This window comes from Panulirus ornatus, chromosome 30, assembly GCF_036320965.1.
Source record: "Panulirus ornatus isolate Po-2019 chromosome 30, ASM3632096v1, whole genome shotgun sequence".
NCBI classification, from domain to species: domain Eukaryota; kingdom Metazoa; phylum Arthropoda; class Malacostraca; order Decapoda; family Palinuridae; genus Panulirus; species Panulirus ornatus.
This window is the reverse complement of record NC_092253.1, coordinates 16,193,758-16,215,796: the sequence shown is the minus strand read 5'-3', so window position 1 is coordinate 16,215,796 and position 22,039 is coordinate 16,193,758. Positions and strand designations below refer to the sequence as shown.

The 22,039-nt window shown below is 40.2% G+C and overlaps 1 protein-coding gene across 2 annotated transcripts in view; it reads right to left on the bottom strand.

The window, feature by feature from the left end:
- pasha (partner of drosha) overlaps positions 1-22,039 on the bottom strand; it is a 458,101-nt gene that overhangs the window by 165,530 nt on the left and 270,532 nt on the right. For both annotated transcript variants that reach the window (XM_071679815.1, XM_071679814.1), the window contains exon 8: positions 2,345-2,529. In XM_071679815.1, coding sequence (XP_071535916.1) covers positions 2,345-2,529 — 185 coding nt within the window. The remainder of the gene's footprint in view (positions 1-2,344; positions 2,530-22,039) is intronic.

Below are 22,039 nucleotides of genomic sequence, written 5' to 3'. Positions count from 1 at the left end.
AGGCCCCGATCACACAAAATCTTTTTCACTCCATCTTTCCACCTCCAATTTGGTCTCCCTCTTCTCGTTCCCTCCACCTCCGACACATATATCCTCTTGGTCAATCTTTCCTCACTCATTCTCTCCATGTGCCCAAACCACTTCAAAACACCCTCTTCTGCTCTCTCAACCACGTTCTTTTTATTTCCACACATCTCTCTTACCCTTACGTTACTCACTCGATCAAACCACCTCACACCACACATTGTCCTCAAACATCTCATTTCCAGCACATCCATCCTCCTGCGCACAACTCTATCCATAGCCCACGCCTCGCAACCATACAACATTGTTGGAACCACTATTCCTTCAAACATACCCATTTTTGCTTTTGGAGATAATGTTCTCGACTTCCACACATTCTTCAAGGCTCCTAGAATTTTCGCCCCCTCCCCCACCCTATGATCCACTTCCGCTTCCATGGTTCCATCCGCTGCCAGATCCACTCCCAGATATCTAAAACACTTCACTTCCTCCAGTTTTTCTCCATTCAAACTCACCTCCCAATTGACTTGACCCTCAACCCTACTGTACCTAATAACCTTGCTCTTATTCACATTTACTCTTAACTTTCTTCTTCCACACACTTTACCAAACTCAGTCACCAGCTTCTGCAGTTTCTCACATGAATCAGCCACCAGCGCTGTATCATCAGCGAACAACAACTGACTCACTTCCCAAGCTCTCTCATCCCCAACAGACTTCATACTTGCCCCTCTTTCCAAAACTCTTGCATTTACCTCCCTAACAACCCCATCCATAAACAAATTAACCAACCATGGAGACATCACACACCCCTGCCGCAAACCTACATTCACTGAGAACCAATCACTTTCCTCTCTTCCTACACGTACACATGCCTTACATCCTCGATAAAAACTTTTCACTGCTTCTAACAACTTTCCTCCCACACCATATATTCTTAATACCTTCCACAGAGCATCTCTATCAACTCTATCATATGCCTTCTCCAGATCCATAAATGCTACATACAAATCCATATGCTTTTCTAAGTATTTCTCACATACATTCTTCAAAGCAAACACCTGATCCACACATCCTCTACCACTTCTGAAACCACACTGCTCTTCCCCAATCTGATGCTCTGTACAAAATATATATAAATATATATAAATAGATAAATAAAAATAAATTATGAATACATTCATCTACATATACATTTACATTCCAAAAATGCTTCCAGTGAGTGAAAGCCTGCAAAATAAGCACATATAATGAACATGTCAACACTCAGAAGCCATAGGAAATGTCAAAGTATTAGCAGAGGATTCAGAAGGCTGCAAAGGTTAGCACTGCTATCATGAATAGTGGCACCCTTTGCAGGTAATCCTGCATCTAAGGATTATTATCAACCATAACCAGGCAAATTATACATCTTGCTTGGCAGTCCAATGGGAACCCAAGTTACTTATCATTCAAGCAAGTAATGAAATGCTTATAGCATTGTTTTTGAGTGAAAGTTTTCATGCAACTCTCTAGGTTGTATTACAGTTGATATCTTTGCATGCATCTGACGTAAGTGAGGAAAAATTCATAATGGGTTTGGCCACTTTGCTGACTATGTTAGGTGTCTTATTTAACGAATCATTAACCAGGAGGGTAGATGGTAGATATGCATACACATACAAATGAAAAAGGCATAAACTATTCACTCTCAAAGCAAACATTGTAGGTCTAATCACTGACATTGGCATGCCAACAAAAAAAACGAATCACAAGTTTGAATCACGAATGTCAAAATTATAACACAAATACTACGGTATGAAAACAGACTTTTAAAAATTGGTTTTCAAGTGAATAAGACAGAAACTCATGGACATGGCACACTTATCTATAAGTAAGTATAGCTTAAAACTGATTATGGGTTAAATAAGTATAGCCTAGACCCAATCATAACCTGTCTCTCCAAACTGATGATCAGCAAGAATGGGAGAAGAGCTGTGTAGTGGAACTATCATGGCATGGCATCAAAAGCAGTAAGGTTGAGAAGCAGCTTAGGGAGTGATTATAGCATTTGTGCTGAGTGGTGTTTTTCATATAGCTCTCCATGACACATCATAGTTACATTATTTCCATGCATTACCTTGATTACAGCAACATTACTCATGTGCCCACCACTTCACTCATAATACCAGACATAACTTGATTACAGCAACATTACTTAAGTGCCCACCACCTCACTCATAATACCAGACAGCTTTCTTTTGAGATCTGTGTGTTAGAGGGCAAAGCATAATCATATGTCAGTTAACATTCAGAATATCGTAAAGTTCCCACAACTTACAGATAAGTCTGCATCTGCTTTGGTGTTGGATTCCTCTCTAATCTTCTCACCTAGCTCAGGTAACAAAATCTCCAAGGTTGCCTTAGCTGCTTCAGTTTTAGCTTGTTTCTTACTGCTACCATATCCTGTGCTGTACTGCATGTCATTGATAATGATGGTCGCTGCATAAGGCGTGGCAGCATTTTCTGGTGACATGAAAATAGAGGTGCAAGTGTAAGAGTAAAACTTTTTGAACTGCATCTAAAACTTAACATCATTAATTATCCTTGCTTACACTATCATTCATATCAGTGCACTGTCTTCCCATGACACATCTGTGAAGACAGACTTATAATGAATTTTGAAATGACATAAGAAGTACAAAACAACTGATATTATTTTCACAATTGTACTGAGGAAAAAATCTAAATTAGAAATTTATTGCATATATCTTATGCCTATTAATTTTTGACGCAAAATACATAACAGAGTTAAACTATACACTGTTACTTCACAGAGATGAAAATGTATGGAACTATAGATTAGCAACCTCATCTGCGTACAAGCAGGCTTGTGTTGAATCTGATGTAACTGATGTATGTTCAGATGTATGCAAAACGTTTTCCCTCTAAGGTTGGTGTGTCCTGTGATCAGTGAAAGGTATTTTAGACCTCCACCTTACTAGAAGAGTAACTGTCTTTCATTCAACTCTCATGAACTATGCATCTAGCAGTAATAGCATCAATCTGACCCAGGTCCACCATTTAACCAATCAACAGCCTCCACTTGGCAGTGTCATGGTCCCTTGATTGTTGGTAGTGATGGGTCTCATAATTCTCAAAGCACAGACGTCAACATCACGCTGCTCACAGCTGGTTCACAGAAAGGTTTTTCAATAGAAAGGGGAGGTAAGGGCAGGAAGCAACCAGAGAAAATGCTTGGAAGACACCATCCCAGAGAGAAAGTATTCTTCATACTTCAAAACTTACACTTCCCTCTGAGTCTGTTCCATGACCCATGAGAGGACATCAACAAGAAGGAGGGTTAAAAAAAATATCTAATTAGATGGCCAATTAAGCAAAAACAATGCCTTAAGAGTCATCTTGGCATAAGAAAGTCAACCCCAAGACCACATTATAAGAACTGTCAAAATCTAGAGAAAGGTATCACTGATAGATGTATCTAGGAAACCAAAGACCTCTCTGTTCATTTTCTCCAAAGAAAGTTTCAAAGAAAATCCTCTGACATAAAGGCAGAAAGTGTTCACAAAAACAAGTCTCTTGGTCCAGGAAGAGATGTTTTGTACTGAAAGAGGTTTCAAGATTCCTCAATACTATACAATGTTCCCCTCAGAATCTCTGGTGATCAAATGATCCACTCAGAAATTTTCCTGACCCTAAGGAAAAGTTCTTATGTCTAGGCATTGTAACTCAAGAACTCTTCTTGCCCCAAAAGCTATCAAGAAGAGTTTCATAATGAACAGCTGTGGTGCTTGAGGCTACAGGGAAATCCTCTGCTTGCAACAAGACTAAGAAATTTGATATCCTCCATACGGTTGTTAAAGGAAGAAAACTGTACCCTGAATTGAAGAAATCTTAATGTAAGTAAGTCCTGAAAGGAATATACCAAAAACCTATATTGTACTCTTGTAGCATCACTATTCTTGATAAATTCCTTTCGACAGACATTTGCAGAAGCCAGATATCTCCTCTAGATGGATATTTAGGCAATGAGTTTTGTGCCTCTACTTCAAAGCAACCTGCCAAACCTGGGTAGTTGCCAAGGAGGCAGTTTGTGATAATTTCTCCTCAGTTATGCCAATGATAGCACATTCTTATGAGCTTTCTAGGAGGAAACTGAGTGGCTTAAGCTAGATTTAGAAGGCCAGGCAGATGATCCTGATCTTTTCATTTCTTAAGGCTCCAGTCATAGATAGAAGTCCACATCAAGGCCATGCCTTAATTGAAATATAGAGAATTATGAAAGGTAAACAGAAAAGGCCAGGACACTAATTATAGATTTTGAAGGAAGTGAAAATGTCTCTCAAAATGTACCAGATCATAGTTACTGGGAAAGACATGAGAAGGTAGAGAATTCCAAAGTTTCAAGGTGTTGAGAAAAAGGCAGTTATCAAAAGGACCCACCCTTGAGTTGCTCATGGGCATGCAGTAATTATGCAACACAGCAGCTTGCCGAGTATTGCATGGTCTAGTCAATGTTGGAGGCAAACAAGCAGCCAGCTCTTGGGAGCAAAAACCAAAATAATACCTATAGATGAGGGAAAGTTAACCAACATTATGGCATAGGGCAAGAGCGTCAAGTTTGGAAGTCAGCCTAGGACAGTTTATAATTATGTTGGACTGTTTTCGACTTAACTCTGCTTGAAGCAGAAATGGGACTGTCTGCTGACACTGCAGATGATGACTGTGAAGAGGACAGTAAAGAGTGTGATCCAGCTACCCTCCAAGCTTGAGCCCTCATTAAGCTCATTCTAGATGCTCTCCAGAGGATAGCAGAATTCACTCACTAAGCAGATAACACATTCATTACCAGTCTACCTAATTGGTGACCTAACTGTAAAGCATCCCTGCCTGGGGTACAACTATAATAACACAGCAGTCAAACAGCTCTCCAGACTTTTAAAAAGAGGGCTAATAAAACATCTTGGCCCCCACTTTCCAACCATCTATCCACCTCACTCAGCCACAAGCCCAGATATTATTCTTGCAAACAACAACACATAACTTTTAATTGGAACCAGGGCTGATAACTCTGAGTGGCTATGTACCAATTATTGCCACATTATCAGCCTCACCCATACAAATCTCAGGTCCACCAAGAAGATGGTTCAAGCAAGCCAGTATACAGGCGCTCAAGACCTACACTGAAAACAACCTGGCAAATAATGATCAACTCTTAAATGGAAATTCAGAAGAGATAGAAAGGTCCTTGGAAGACTGATATCAAGTTATCAGTGATGCCATAAAAACTTAAGTGCCCACCACTTGCTACAGAATGCTCCCACAACCTAAAACAGATTAGGCACTTCAAATAATCAGGATTCAATCTAACTCCATAAGAAATCGTACAACTCCGCTTGGGTGGAGTTATGATCTTTATCAGAAATATATGGTGCTACCAACACATCTGACAGAAAAAGCACAGGATGCATCCAGAACAACATGGAAAAACAAAGTGACAGAACAAGGTGGCTCCTACAAACTTCCAACTTACCTTTTGGATGAGGAGGGAAATGAAATATTTGAAGATATGAATATGTGTGAATAAATTGTACATTTCCTTTCCATAGCCAGAGGTTGAACCATTATGTGACATTCATTTTTTTTTCATTCATTTCAAGCTAAAAGTTTGTTTTCTAAATTGTTTCTTACATTTTTCATATGTATATATATGTATGTGTGTGTGTGTGTGTGTGTGTGCATGTGTGTGTGTGTGTGTGTGTGTGTGTGTGTGTATGTATATATATATATGTATATTATCCCTGGGGATAGGGGTGAAAGAATACTTCCCACGTATTCCTCGCGTGTCGTAGAAAGCGACTAGAGGGGACGGGAGCGGGGGGCCGGAAATCCTCCCCTCCTTGTATTAACTTTCTAAAATGGGAAACAGAAGAAGGAGTCACGCGGGGAGTGATCATCCTCCTCGAAGGCTCAGAGTGGGGTGCCTAAATGTGTGTGGATGTAACCAAGATGTGAAAAAAGGAGAGATAGGTAGTATGTTTGAGGAAAGGAACCTGGATGTTTTGGCTCTGAGTGAAACGAAGCTCAAGGGTAAAGGGGAAGAGTGGTTTGGAAATGTCTGGGGAGTGAAGTCAGGGGTTAGTGAGAGGACAAGAGCAAGGGAAGGAGTAGCAATACTCCTGAAACAGGAGTTGTGGGAGTATGTGATAGAATGTAAGAAAGTAAATTCTCGATTAATATGGGTAAAATTGAAAGTTGATGGAGAGAGGTGGGTGATTATTGGTGCATATGCACCTGGGCATGAGAAGAAAGATCATGAGAGGCAAGTGTTTTGGGAGCAGCTAAATGAGTGTGTTAGCGGTTTTGATGCACGAGACCGGGTTATAGTGATGGGTGATTTGAATGCAAAGGTGAGTAATGTGGCAGTTGAGGGAATAATTGGTATGCATGGGGTGTTCAGTGTTGTAAATGGAAATGGTGAAGAGCTTGTAGATTTATGTGCTGAAAAAGGACTGATGATTGGGAATACCTGGTTTAAAAAGCGAGATATACATAAGTATACTTATGTAAGTAGGAGAGATGGCCAGAGAGCGTTATTGGATTACGTGTTAATTGACAGGCGTGCGAAAGAGAGACTTTTGGATGTTAATGTGCTGAGAGGTGCAACTGGAGGGATGTCTGATCATTATCTTGTGGAGGCTAAGGTGAAGATTAGTATGGGTTTTCAGAAAAGAGGAGTGAATGTTGGGGTGAAGAAGGTGGTGAGAGTAAGTGAGCTTGGGAAGGAGACCTGTGTGGGGAAGTACCAGGAGAGACTGTGTACAGAATGGAAAAAGGTGAGAACAATGGAAGTAAGGGGAGTGGGGGAGGAATGGGATGTATTTAGGGAATCAGTGATGGATTGCGCAAAAGATGCTTGTGGCATGAGAAGAGTGGGAGGTGGGCTGTTTAGAAAGGGTAGTGAGTGGTGGGATGAAGAAGTAAGAGTATTAGTGAAAGAGAAGAGAGAGGCATTTGGACGATTTTTGCAGGGAAAAAATGCAATTGAGTGGGAGAAGTATAAAAGAAAGAGACAGGAGGTCAAGAGAAAGGTGCAAGAGGTGAAAAAAAGGGCAAATGAGAGTTGGGGTGAGAGACTATCAGTAAATTTTAGGGAAAATAAAAAGATGTTCTGGAAGGAGGTAAATAGGGTGCGTAAGACAAGGGAGCAAATGGGAACTTCAGTGAAGGGCGTAAATGGGGAGGTGATAACAAGTAGCGGTGATGTGAGAAGGAGATGGAATGAGTATTTTGAAGGTTTGTTGAATGTGTCTGATGACAGAGTGGCAGATATAGGGTGTTTTGGTCGAGGTGGTGTGCAAAGTGAGAGGGTTAGGGAAAATGATTTGGTAAACAGAGAAGAGGTAGTAAAAGCTTTGCGGAAGATGAAAGCCGGCAAGGCAGCAGGTTTGGATGGTATTGCAGTGGAATTTATTAAGAAAGGGGGTGACTGTATTGTTGACTGGTTGGTAAGGTTATTTAATGTATGTATGACTCATGGTGAGGTGCCTGAGGATTGGCGGAATGCGTGCATAGTGCCATTGTACAAAGGCAAAGGGGATAAGAGTGAGTGCTCAAATTACAGAGGTATAAGTTTGTTGAGTATTCCTGGTAAATTATATGGGAGGGTATTGATTGAGAGGGTGAAGGCATGTACAGAGCATCAGATTGGGGAAGAGCAGTGTGGTTTCAGAAGTGGTAGAGGATGTGTGGATCAGGTGTTTGCTTTGAAGAATGTATGTGAGAAATACTTAGAAAAGCAAATGGATTTGTATGTAGCATTTATGGATCTGGAGAAGGCATATGATAGAGTTGATAGAGATGCTCTGTGGAAGGTATTAAGAATATATGGTGTGGGAGGCAAGTTGTTAGAAGCAGTGAAAAGTTTTTATCGAGGATGTAAGGCATGTGTACGTGTAGGAAGAGAGGAAAGTGATTGGTTCTCAGTGAATGTAGGTTTGCGGCAGGGGTGTGTGATGTCTCCATGGTTGTTTAATTTGTTTATGGATGGGGTTGTAAGGGAGGTAAATGCAAGAGTCCTGGAAAGAGGGGCAAGTATGAAGTCTGTTGGGGATGAGAGAGCTTGGGAAGTGAGTCAGTTGTTGTTCGCTGATGATACAGCGCTGGTGGCTGATTCATGTGAGAAACTGCAGAAGCTGGTGACTGAGTTTGGTAAAGTGTGTGGAAGAAGAAAGTTGAGAGTAAATGTGAATAAGAGCAAGGTTATTAGGTACAGTAGGGGTGAGGGTCAAGTCAATTGGGAGGTGAGTTTGAATGGAGAAAAACTGGAGGAAGTGAAGTGTTTTAGATATCTGGGAGTGGATCTGTCAGCGGATGGAACCATGGAAGCGGAAGTGGATCATAGGGTGGGGGAGGGGGCGAAAATTTTGGGAGCCTTGAAAAATGTGTGGAAGTCGAGAACACTATCTCGGAAAGCAAAAATGGGTATGTTTGAGGGAATAGTGGTTCCAACAATGTTGTATGGTTGCGAGGCGTGGGCTGTGGATAGAGATGTGCGCAGGAGGATGGATGTGCTGGAAATGAGATGTTTGAGGACAATGTGTGGTGTGAGGTGGTTTGATCGAGTAAGTAACGTAAGGGTAAGAGAGATGTGTGGAAATAAAAAGAGCGTGGTTGAGAGAGCAGAAGAGGGTGTTTTGAAATGGTTTGGGCACATGGAGAGAATGAGTGAGGAGAGATTGACCAAGAGGATATATGTGTCGGAGGTGGAGGGAACGAGGAGAAGAGGGAGACCAAATTGGAGGTGGAAAGATGGAGTGAAAAAGATTTTGTGTGATCGGGGCCTGAACATGCAGGAGGGTGAAAGGAGGGCAAGAAATAGAGTGAATTGGAGTCATGTGGTATACAGGGGTTGACGTGCTGTCAGTGGATTGAAGCAAGGCATGTGAAGCGTCTGGGGTAAACCATGGAAAGCTGTGTAGGTATGTGTATTTGCGTGTGTGGACGTGTGTATGTACATGTGTATGGGGGGGGGGGTTGGGCCATTTCTTTCGTCTGTTTCCTTGCGCTACCTCGCAAACGCGGGAGACAGCGACAAAGTATAAAAAAAAAAAAAAAAAAAAAAAATGAAAAAGGAAAAGCTTTACCAAGAAATATGGATGGAAGTTTTTAACATCTCTGAAGAAGAAAACTGAAATTTTGACCAAGATAACAAAAAAAAGGTTAATGCAGATCACTCCTTACCAGACAGTTGACATCAACAGATTAATAAGGGAAAGTCTGATTACCTCAAAAATAACCACAGCAGAATTAATGGAAACAATAAAGAATGCAATGAATACAGCTCATAGAGAAAGCAAAATTAATATAAACATCATGCTAAATATAGCACAATCAGCAATGAAAACCTTTCAAAATATGTTCAATAATTCCTATGCTTCAGGATACTTCTCACGTAAATCAAAAAATGCAGTCATCAAAATGATCCTCAAAGTAGGCAAAACACCACTCCATCCTATCAACTACAGACCTGTCACTCTTCTAAAAGTTCCAGGAATCATATTAAAAAAAATTCTGAACAGAAGATTAAGAACAAACTCGAGAAAATGAAAACCTCCACAACATTCAATGATTTGAATTTAGGCACAATAGAAGAACCACTCAAGCAATTACAACAGCAACAGAAACAACAGCATTAGAAATTGCTAATAATAACCTCTGCCACCTAGTGCTAAGAGACGTCAGCAAAGCCTTTGACAAGGTCTGGCATGATGGACTCAGACATAAGCTAAGTCAATGCAATCTCCCTGACATCATGATTAAAATGCCATGCAACTTCACTGAAGGCAGGAAAGCTCAAATTCACATCAACTTGTTTCTTGGACCAAAATTTAACTTACTTTCTGGAGTTCCCTAAGGAAGTGTACTTTCCCCAACTTTGTACATAAAATACATCAGAGATATGCCTACCTTAACATCAGGCAACATCAACATCAGCTATGTGGATGATGTCACACAAGTAATATGCTACCATGTAAAATCAAAGGCCATGCTTCATAGAATAACTGCAAGAGAAGTGGAAATAATTAACAACTACAAAAACAAGTGGACAGTACAGACAAACATCACCAAATTCACCGTATTTCCTAGAGCCCAAAAAAACAAGTAAGGAACTGAAGATTGCAAACAGAGTAATAGAATTTCAGAAGAAGGGTAACACCCTTGAGCTTATGTGTGGCATTTTTGGCTACACGAAAAATTTTAAGGAAAAATTGGACAACGCAAAGGATGTCCTCACAAAAGTTTGTAAAATCAGACATTTCAGCACAAAGATCAAGACAAATCTGGTGAAAGCCATAGTTCTCCCTGACACATACAATAAGCAAGAGGCAGATGAAGATTCTTTAAAACATACAAAATGATGCATTAAGGTTTGCCACCAACTAGAGATTCCCATGTACTCTGATGATAGAACAAATACATAATATTACCAAAACGATTCCTTTAAGCCTGAGACTGCACAGAAGAGCAGTTTAAATATGGGAAACATGAAAATAAAGATAAGACACACTCACTGCTCAGATCAAAGACCTTCACCAGGCAATACCTGGGGAACACAATTGGTTTCCAAGGAGTCTTACAAAAATAAGTGACGTAGAACCAATAGCAGTTTACTAAACAAAAAAGATGAGGCCTACTTCATCAGTTACACAAGAACCTTATGGAGCCCACCAACCTCATACTAGATAATGAATAAATCCTACATTTGAAAAAGAAAAAGAAAAGATGAGGAATACTTCAATATTCACACAAGGACCTGTTGGAGCCCTCCAACCTAGCAATCAAAGATGAATAAACACATCAATTAAAAAAAAAAGATAAGGATCAATTCAACAGTCACACAAGAAGCTGCAGGAGCCCTCCAACCTAGCAAGCAAAGATGAATAATCCAATAGAAAAAAAAGAGGATTATTTCATCAGTCACACAAGAACCTGATTGAGCCCTCCAACCTTCTAATAAAAAGATTAAGAGACCCTTCCCAGTAACACAAGAACCTGGCTAGACTCTTCCAAATCTAAATAACTACCATTTAAGCTAGCAATGTTAGCTTCACATATAGTAGGGTTGTCTGCCCACCACCTGTTGATCTGGAACTTTCTTTTTATTTCATGACTTTCCTTCTCCTATCTCCAGCTCTGTTTATTCACCCTCTTTTCTCAATCCATCTTCATCATTATCATCATCAACTCTGTCAAGTAAGCATTCAGAGATAAAACCACCACAGATGTGAGAGCAGTACTCCATACAAGGACAAATCAATCCTTTGTATGAAGAGAGCAACTTAATAGGATACTCAGTTTCTTAGAGGCAGACTTAGCTGTTCCTATGATATGGAGTTTCCAAGAAAGAGATGTTACAGTAATACCAAGTATGTTCACTGAGTCAAGTGGTAGAATTACAGAGCTGTCAAAGGAGAGATGAGAGTTGTGATGAGTTTTTGATAGAGAGAGATGGGTAAATTGGGCCTTGGAGGCATCAAACTTAACTAGATTTTGTCCACTCCACTGAGATATCCTGTCTAAGTCTGAGTTTACTGAGGAAACTGTGTCAAGACTAGATGTAGATTGAGTGAGACAAGAAAGAGCAGAAATGAAAGATGTAGATGAATGCAGTGTTAAGTCATCAGCATATGAGCACATTTGATTATTTGTGGAGGAGAGCAAGTTGTTGAAAAAAAGGAGAAAAATGTAGGGGACAGTACAGAACCTTGAGGGACATCACTGTTGTTGAAAGAAAGTGGGGAGGCTCATCCATCAACAACTACAGAGACAGATCAGCCGAAGGAGCAAAGTGAGTGAGGGAAGCCAAAAGAGAGGAGCTTACAGATGAGATCCCAATGCCACACCCTGTCAAAAGCTTTGAATATGTCAAGGGTAAAAACACAAGACTCACCAAAATCTCTCAGGGATGACAACCAAACATTAGGAGGCTAGGAAAGAATATCACCAGCGGATCTTGCATTACAGAAGCCATGCTGGTGATCAGAGAGAAGAATGAGATTTGAGGTTTCTAAGGATATGGGAATTAAGGAAAATGAGGGGGGATTCAAATACTCTGGAAATAGTAGATGTCAAAGCAAAAGGGTAATAGTTGGGGTTCAGAATAATCATTCTTCTTGGCTTCTTGGGATGGGATGAATCAATGTATACTTCCAAGGAGGAGGTAAAGTTTTGGTTTTTAAACAGAAAAAGAACAAATGAGCTAGCACAGATGCAAGATCAGAGGCACACTCTTTCAGTACATGGGGATGGATGCCATCAGGACCATAAGTCTTGCTTGTGTCTAGAGAGAAGCACTTTTCAGACAGTCCAAAAAGAGATTAATGGGAGAGGCATAGAATTAGTAAGAGGAACATCGGGGGTGAAGGAATGTTAAAGACATCCAAGGTGGAGTTAGAGGAGAAAAGGGAACCAAAGAGAGTTGGAATTCAAGGACCATTTGAGACTGCAACCAGACATTGTGGGAGTGGTGGAGATAAAAGTTACGATGTTGATCTGCCTGAAATGTGATGAGAGTAATCTTAAATAAAATGACTCTTCAGCATAGATAGATGACTAAGACAGAAGAAGGTGTTTCTAGCACAAGTTAGGGGCAGTCTGCAATGACATGCCTGACCTTGACAACCCTGCATTTGACTGGTGCAGCTGGTAATTTACAAACTTTTAAGATATGGTTGTTAAGAGGAAATTACCAATGAAACACATTCATTATAATGAGAAAGCTTTAATCATAAAGAATAAAACATAATGATTATCAGTATCAATTTTCCATTGAAGGAATAGTAAATGATAAAACATGTGCAATGGCAACTCACTTAACACTTTAGCACACTGTGGTGAAGCATCTATATATTACACTGGTCAACAAATTTTTCACTTTTGTTTTCCCATGAACTCAAATAGGTGGACCTGGACCTTATAGTACTTTTTAGGCTGAATTTGATCTGGTTTTATTATTTTTCTATCAAGCGTGGCTTTTAAATGACAGGGAAATTAAATTCTACAATAAATGTACACTCATTTATAAATAAGGCTGGTATTACACTTAAAAACTTGCATCTCAAATGTAGAAACGTATAATTTTTGGCTATATTTGGTCTCACTAACATCCTTTCTTAGTGCCCAGTAGTAATCTGCCAACATACAAGAGCTCCACTTCCCTTGGTACCGCTTTTCCATCTCCAAAATGCCCTGGAGAAATCTTTTGCCGTGTTCATCACTAACTGCCCCAGGATTTTCCAGTAAAAAGTCTGAGCGTGAGTCCAAAAAGTGAATTTTTAGACACACATTGCACCCTAGAGCTTTATATGAAGTCAACAGATCTCTTACAACAACATAGTAGTTTTCTGATCTGTAATTCCCCAAAATATCTTTGCAAACTCTCTTAAATGATAGCCATGCAGTTTTTATTTTTTTCAATTTCATTTAGCTCTTCATCAAATTTTTATCTCAAAGCAGTTCCCTGATCTGTGGCCCTACAAAAAGACCCTCCTTGATTTTTGCATCACTGATTCTGGGAAATCTACTCCTAAAATATATGAATCCATGGTTTTATCCACACCTTTGACAAAGTTCTTCATCAACTCAGGCTTAATGCGCAAAGGAGGCAGATAAATTTTCCCAGGATTAATAAGAAGATTGATGCAGTTTTTATCTTTTTTCAGTTTCATTTAGCTCTTCATCAAACTTTTCATCTCAAAGCAGTTCCCTGATCTGTGGTCCTACAAAAATACCCTCCTTGATTTTTGCATCACTGATTCTAGGAAATCTATTCCTAAAATATATGAATCCATGGATTTATCCACACCTTTGACAAAGTTCTTCATCAGCCCAAGCTTAATGTGAAAAGGAGGCAGATAAATTTTCCCAGGATTAACAAGAGGATTGATGACATTCTTCTTCAGTGGAATCAGTGATGTTTGTTTTGGCCACACTTTCTTTACATAATGATTTTTCTTGTCCTGGCTGTCCTATTTACAGAGGAAACAACAGAACTTCATGTAACCAAGTTGCATTTTGAATAAAAGTGCTATGAACTTTAGGTCACCACATACATTCCACTAAAGTCCCTATACTTAATTTTTTCCAAAAGATGCTTCATGTTATCATACGATTCCTTCAAGTTATCTGTGACAGCAAGAGGAACAGAGGGAAGTGTATTTCTGTTGTGGAGTAGAACTGCTTTTAAGCTTACTTTTGATGAGCCAATAAACAAGCACCACTCATCTGTGTTATATTCGTGGCCAAGTGCCTCCATAACAGAATCATCATTGCAAGACACAAGATCACCTTCAAGGGAGAAAAAATCTTTGAAAACGACATGGCAATCATGATAAAAGCAAATTTCAGTTTCATTCAGAAGATTTCAGTCATTCAACTAGGCATCTAAAGGTCTGGCTTGCTTCTTAGACAAATTCATTAAGATCTTGATTCAGCATATGTGGTTCACTTGCAGAAAAGTTTGCATCAAATATTGGACTCCTATTGTCCTCTCTACTTGGTCTACTATCTCATCACTAGTGTCATGTCTTTTAGAGGCTCTGGCACATGTGTTTCCTGACTGTGAGGTATTGGCCTCATTACAGATGGTTACTTATTTATCTATTCATTCATTATACTTAGTCGCTGTCTCCAGTGTTAGCAAGGTAGTGCAAGGAAACAGACGAAAGAATGGACCAACCCACCTACATACACATATGTATACATAAATGCCCACACATGCTCATGTACATACCTATACATTTCAACATATACATACACATACATACACAGACATATACATATATACACATGTACATATTCATACTCGCTGCCTTCATCCATTCCCATCGCCACCCCGCCACACATGAAACAGCACCCCTCTTCCCCCGTGCGCGTGCAAGGTAGTGCTAGGAAAAGACAACAAAGGCCACATTTGTTCACACTCAATCTCTAGGTGTCATGCATAATGCACTGAAGCCACAGCTCCCTTTCCACATCCAGGCCCCACAGAACTTTCCATGATTTACCCAAGATGCTTCACAGACCCTGGTTCAATCCATTGACAGCAGTCGACTCCGGTATACCACATCATTCTAATTCACTCTATTCCTTGGACACCTTTCATCCTCCTGTATGTTCAAGCCCCGATTGCTCAAAATCTTTTCCACTCCATCTGTCCACCTCCAATTTGGTCTCCCACTTCTCCTCATTCCCTCCACTTCTGACACATATATACTCTTTGTCAATCTTTCCTCACTCATTCTCTCCATGTGACCAACCATTTCAACACACCCTCTTCTGCTCTCTCAACCACACTCATTTCATTACACACATCCCCCTTACCATTTCATTACTTACTCAATCAAACCACCTCACACCACATACTGTCCTCAAACACTTCATTTCCAACACATCCACCCCTCCTCCGCACAACCCTATCTATAGCCCATGCCTTGCAACCATAGAACATTGTTGGAACCACTATTCCTTCAAACATACTCATTTTTGCTCTCCAACATAACGTTCTTGCCTTCCACACATTCTTCAACGCTCCCAGATCCTTTGCCCCCTTCCCCACCCTGTGACTCACTTCCACTTCGTTGGTTCCATCTACTGCTAAATCCACTCCCAGATATCTAAAACACCTCACTTCCTCCAGTTTTTCTCCATTCAGACTTACCACCCAATCGTATTCCTCAACCCTATTAAACCTGATAACTTTCCTCTCATTCATATTTACTCTCAGCTTTCTTCTTTCACACACTTTACCAAACTCGGTCACCAAATTCTGCAGTTCTCACCTGAATCAGCCACCAGCACTGTATCATCAGTGAACAACAAGTGACTCACTTCCAAAGCCCTCTCATCCACAACAGATTGCATATTTTACCCCTCTTTCCAAAACACTTGCATTCACCTCCCTAACCACTCCATCCATAAACAAATTAAACAACCATGGGGACATCACACACCCATGCCGCATACCAACATTCACTATGAACCAATCACTCTCCTCTCTATCTACTCATACACATGCCTTACATCCTTGGTAAAAACTTTTCACTGCTTCTAGCACTTACCTCTCACACCATATACTTTTAATACCTTCACAAAGCATCTCTATCAGCCCTATCACATGCCTTTTCCAGATTCCTAAATGCTACATACAAATCCATCTCTTTTTATAAGTATTTCTCAAACACATTCTTCAAAGAAAACACCTGATCCACACATCCTCTACCACTTCTGAAACCACACTGTTCTTCCCCAATCTGATGCTCTGTACATGCCTTTACCCTCTTAATCAATACTCTCCCATATAATTTCCCTTGAATACTCAACAAACTTATGCCTCTGTAATTTGAACATTCACCTTTATCCCCTGTGCCTTTGTACAATGGCACTATGTATGCATTCCACAAATCCTCAGGCACTTCTTTATGAACCATACATACACTGAATATCCTTACCAACTGATCAATAGCACAGTCACCCCTTTTTTTATGTATATTCCACTGCAATACCATCCAAACCCGCCACCTTGCCAGGTTTCATCTTCCGCAAAGCATTCACTACCTCCTCTCTGTTTACCAAACCATTCTCCCTGACCCTCTCACTTTGCACACCACCTCGACCAAAACACCCTATATCTGTCACTCTATCCTCATGAACATTCAACAAACCTTCAAATTACTCACTCCACCTCCTCACTTCACCACTACTTGTTATTACCTCCCCATTAGCCCCCTTTACCGATATTACCATTTGTTCTCTTGTCTTATGCACTTTATACACCTCCTTCCAAAACATCTTTTTACTTATTTATTTATTTATTTATTTTGCTTTGTCACTCTCTCCTGCGTTAGCGAGGCAGCGTATTCAGGCCCCGATCACTTAAAATCTTTTTCACTCCATCTTTCCACCTCCAATTTGGTCTCCCACTTCTCCTCATTCCCTCCACCTCTGACACATGTATTCTCTTGGTCAATCTTTCCTCACTCATTCTCTCCATGTGACCAAACCATTTCAAAACACCCTCTTCTGCTCTCTCAACGACACTCTTTTTATTACCACACATCTCTCTTACCCTTTCATTACTTACACAATCAAACCACCTCACACCACATATTGTCCTCAAACATCTCATTTCCAGCACATCTACCCTCCTGCACACAACTCTATCCATAGCCCATGCCTCGCAGCCATATAACATTGTTGGAACCGCTGTTACTTCAAACATACCCATTTTTGCTTTCCGAGATAATGTTCTCAACTTCCACACATTCTTCAATGCTCCCAGAACTTTCGCCCCCTCTCCCACCCTACGATTCACTTCTGCTTCCATGGTTCCATCCGCTGCCACATCCACTCCTAGATATCTAAAACTTCCTCCAGTTTTTCTCCATTCAAACTTACCTCCCAGTTGACTTGTCCCTCAACCCTACTGTACCTAATAACCTTGCTCTTATTCACATTTACTCTCAGCTTTCTTCTTTCACACACTTGACCAAATTCAGCCACCAGCTTCTGCAGTTTCTCACATAAATCAGCCACCAGTGCTGTATCATCAGCGAACAACAACTGACTCACTTCCCAAGCTCTCTCATCCACAACAGACTGCATACTTGCCCCTCTTTCCAAAACTCTTGCATTCACCTCCCTAACAACCCCATTCATAAACAAATTAAACAACCATGGAGACATCACACACCCCTGCCACAAACCTACATTCACTGAGAACCAACCACTTTCCTCTCTTCCTACACGTACACATGCCTTACATCCTCAATAAAAACTTTTCGTTGCTTCTAACAACTTGCCTCCCACACCATGTATTCTTAATACCTTCCACAGAGCATCTCTATCAACTCTATCATTTGCCTTCTCCTTTTTATTCTCCCTAAAATTTAACGACATTCTCTCACCCCAACTCTCATTTTCCCTCTTTTTCACCTCTTGACCTCCTGCTGCTTTCTTTCATACATCTCCCAGTCATTTGCACTATTTCCCTGCAAAAATCATCCAAACACCTCTCTCTTCTCTTTCACTAACAATCTTATTTCTTCATCCCACCACTTACTACCCTTTCTAATCTGCCCACCTCCCACACTTCTCATGCCACAAGCATCTTTTGTGCAAGCCATCACTGCTTCCATAAATACATCCCATTCCTCCCCCACTCCCCTTATGTCATTTGCTCTTACCTTTTGCTGTTCTGTGCTCAATCTCTCCTGGTACTTCCTCACACAAGTCTCCTTTCCAAGCTCACTTACTCTCACCACTCACTTCACCCCAGCATTCTCTCTTCTTTTCCGAAAACCTCTACAAATCTTCACCTTTGCCTCCACAAGATAATGATCAGACATCCCTCCAGCTGCCCTTCTCAGCACATTAACATCTAAAAATCTCTCCTTTACACGCCTATCAATTAACACGTAATCCAATAACGCTCTCTGGCCATCTCTCCTACTTACATATGTATACTTATGTATATCTCTCTTTTTAAACCTGGTATTCCCAATCACCAGTCCTTTTTCTGCACATAAATCTACAAGCTCATCACAATTTCCTTTTACAACACTGAGCACTTCATGTACATCAATTATACCTTCAACTGCCACATTAGTCACCTTTGCATTTAAATCATCCATCACTATAACCTGGTCTCGTGCTTCAAAGCTGCTAACACACTCATTCTGCTGCTCCCAAAACACTTGCCTCTCACGATCTTTCTTCTCATGATCAGGTGCATGGGCATCAATAATCACCCATCTCTCTCCATCCACTTTCAGTTTTACCCATATCAATCTAGAGTTTACTTTCTTACACTCTATCACATATTCCAACAACTCCTGCTTCAGGAGTAGTGCTACTCCTTCCTTTGCTCTTGTCCTCTCACCAACCCCTGACTTTATTCCCAAGACATTCCCAAAGCACTCTTCCCCTTCACCCTTTAGCTTCATTTTACTCAGAGCCAAAGCATCCAGGTTCCTTTCCTCAAACATACTATCTACCTCTCCTTTTTCTCATCTTGGTTATACCCACACACATTTAGACACCCCAATCTGTGCCTTCAAGGAGGATGAGCACTCCCCGCACGACTCCTTTTGTTTCCCATTTTAGAAAGTTACAATACAAGGAGAGGGGGATTTCTAGCCTCCCGCTCCCGTCCCCTTTAGTCGCCTTCTACAACGTGCAGGGAATATGTGGGAAGTATTCTTTCTCCCCTGTCCCCAGGGATATTTAATGGTATTTTAGGATATTTAACAGTATGCTTGGTATATCAGGATATTCAACAGTATTCTTGGATTCTGATGTTATACCATTTATATTTGTCATGGCAGAGGTAGCAATCCGAAGCATGATCTTTGGGTTCTCTCCAAACCATAGGAATGGCAAAAGTCATATGGTGTGAACTTTTTACTCATGCTGTGAGAAGCCTGACACATGTGACACAACAAATATGGGGGCCCAACATTTATCCTAGTCACCCACATTACAACCAAAGCAATACTTGTACCATTTTTGATGAGAGGTGTGAAAGAAGGTTTTTATAGACATGAATGTCAATTCATCACAGATGTACCAGAAGAATTTGGACAATTTACACAGTTTCTCAGCATTATAATGGTGGATAAGGTATCAGCACAACACCCAAATATACAAAAGCACAATCTATCAACAGAGTGAAAAAGACACTGTTTACATATTGAATTCTAGCCTGCACCTGACAGAGAAGTGCTACTCAAGAGTGGGTACCATCTGAATGTCACAACATTTCCAGTCATGTTTCTCCAGGCCCCTAGCGACTCATTTATCTAGGGTTGTGCTATTGTACTTCATAGAAAATACAAACAGCTGTGTTTGTTAAACTTTTTGTTTCAAAAGCTCCGTAAAACACTGGTACATATATATACTGTACATAATGATATGCAAGTATGCTGAAACAAAATTATGGGTAATAGAGAAATTCTGAAAACATATTTAGATTCAGCATGTGAAAATACATAAGAAACAGATTTCTTTTCCATGGGACAAAACCTTTGTTGACCAATATACTTCTAAGGTAAATTTTTTTCACTATTATATGAATATCTTTGCAGCTGCAAGGTTAGATACGTTATGCAGATAGGGAAAGCTGTGCAGAGGGAGGTAACCAGGTGCAAATCAGTACAGCACAGTAATGGCACTATGGCACTGAGGAAAATCACCTGTTAAACAATGAAGAAAGAGTAACCAGAGAAGAACAAAAGGTCTAAGAATTATTTCAGAAAAGGAAAGTGAAGTTAAACTGGGAAATACAGAAAAGACACCAGGGGAATGCCACTTAAGATAACATCTGATATGAAACTGTAGAGCTTTGAGGTACTTAAACACTTTTGTTATGTAAAGGAGGAGCTTAAAAGAGTATTTTTCAGGAGAGACAAGCTGAGGGAAGGAAGAGAGAAGAAGAAAGAAAAACAATAAAAGGCAAAAAAGGAAAGGATTCAGATCAGGCAAAAAGGTAGGAACATCCCCACCTCTAGTCTGAGGAGGAGAGAACTAGTAAGAAGCAGATACTTTTGGTTGAAAGTTCTGTATACTAATGCAGATGGTCTAGTTGCAACTGGAAGGGAGTTAAATTTCTGGGACCATTTATGAGATTGCAACTGGCCATTGTAGGAAGTGGTGGAGATAAAAGTCACAAATGAAATTAACTCTAATCTATTCTGTCTGGAAGGAATAGAAAAGCATAAATAGAGGGAGGATTAGCCATCTTGTTAACAAATTCTATTACATTCCAGGAAATATCAGTACAATAGATGGTGCATTCAGACAATATATAATGGGTAAAATCAATGTGAGTAGGAAGTGTACAGTAATATTTAAATTACAGTCCTCCAAAGATCTGCAGTAATGCAGAACATGTGTATATAAGGCATAAAGGAACAATTAGAGTAGTAGAGGAAGCAACAAGGCACTCCCTCCTATGAGATTTCAGTTACAGGGAAATAGACAAGTAGAACTCAAGATTCCCATGGAGATGGTGAACCACAGAAACACAGATTCCCTGAGAGTATACAGGGGAACTTCGGGCACCAACATGTCCCTGAGCATATGAGAACAAGGAGAGGATGGTATTCCATCTCTACTTGACCTTGTCTTTACACACTGCACTATGGGAAACAAAACATGAGACGTATGATCCTACTATTTGAAAATGATCATGCAGTACTTGATTTTGAATGCAAGGTGGTGGAGAACACACAATGGGATCATAGTGGATATGCAAACAAAAGAGGAATGACAGTCATGGCAATTATGTTATACTATTCATTTTTTTTTCTTTTTTTGAGTACTGATTAAGCTACTAAGGCTAAGGGATTTACAGGGAAGAAGTTTTGGGAATAATAAGGAGACTGTGTTAGGGGTTGGTAGGTTTAAAGTGTTTTTACTCTAGAGGACAATAATGCAATAGCATTACCCAAATGGGAGAGGGATGAAGTCCTAGAACATATGATAATGAACTGAAATGACAATCAGGCCACCAAAGCAACCTGTCCCATATAAGGCCCATGGTCCTGATGACATTTCCCCCTATAAGCTGAAAGAATGTGTTGAGGCACATAACAGGTCACTAGAAATATTGTTCAATTCAGGTCATTAGTGGAAAGCATAGTTCCAAAGATGTGAAAGAGGGTATGTTATGGCTATATTTATGAAAAAGGATCAAGTAACTGCACTGAACTACTGACCAATCTCACTAACAACGGTGGTTTTTAAAACATTGGAAAAGATAATCAGGCAACAGGTGAGTGACTAATTGCAAAGAAACTTTCTAAATGGGAAAAACTTGCAAATGAAAAACTTTCTAAAAGCATGTTAGTTTAACAAGTGGGATGCATAAACTGAGTTTCTTGGAATACCAGAAAACCTTTGGCACTTTTCGCATTGGAGGTTGAAAAAAAGCTACATCTACAAGCAGGAATAAGAG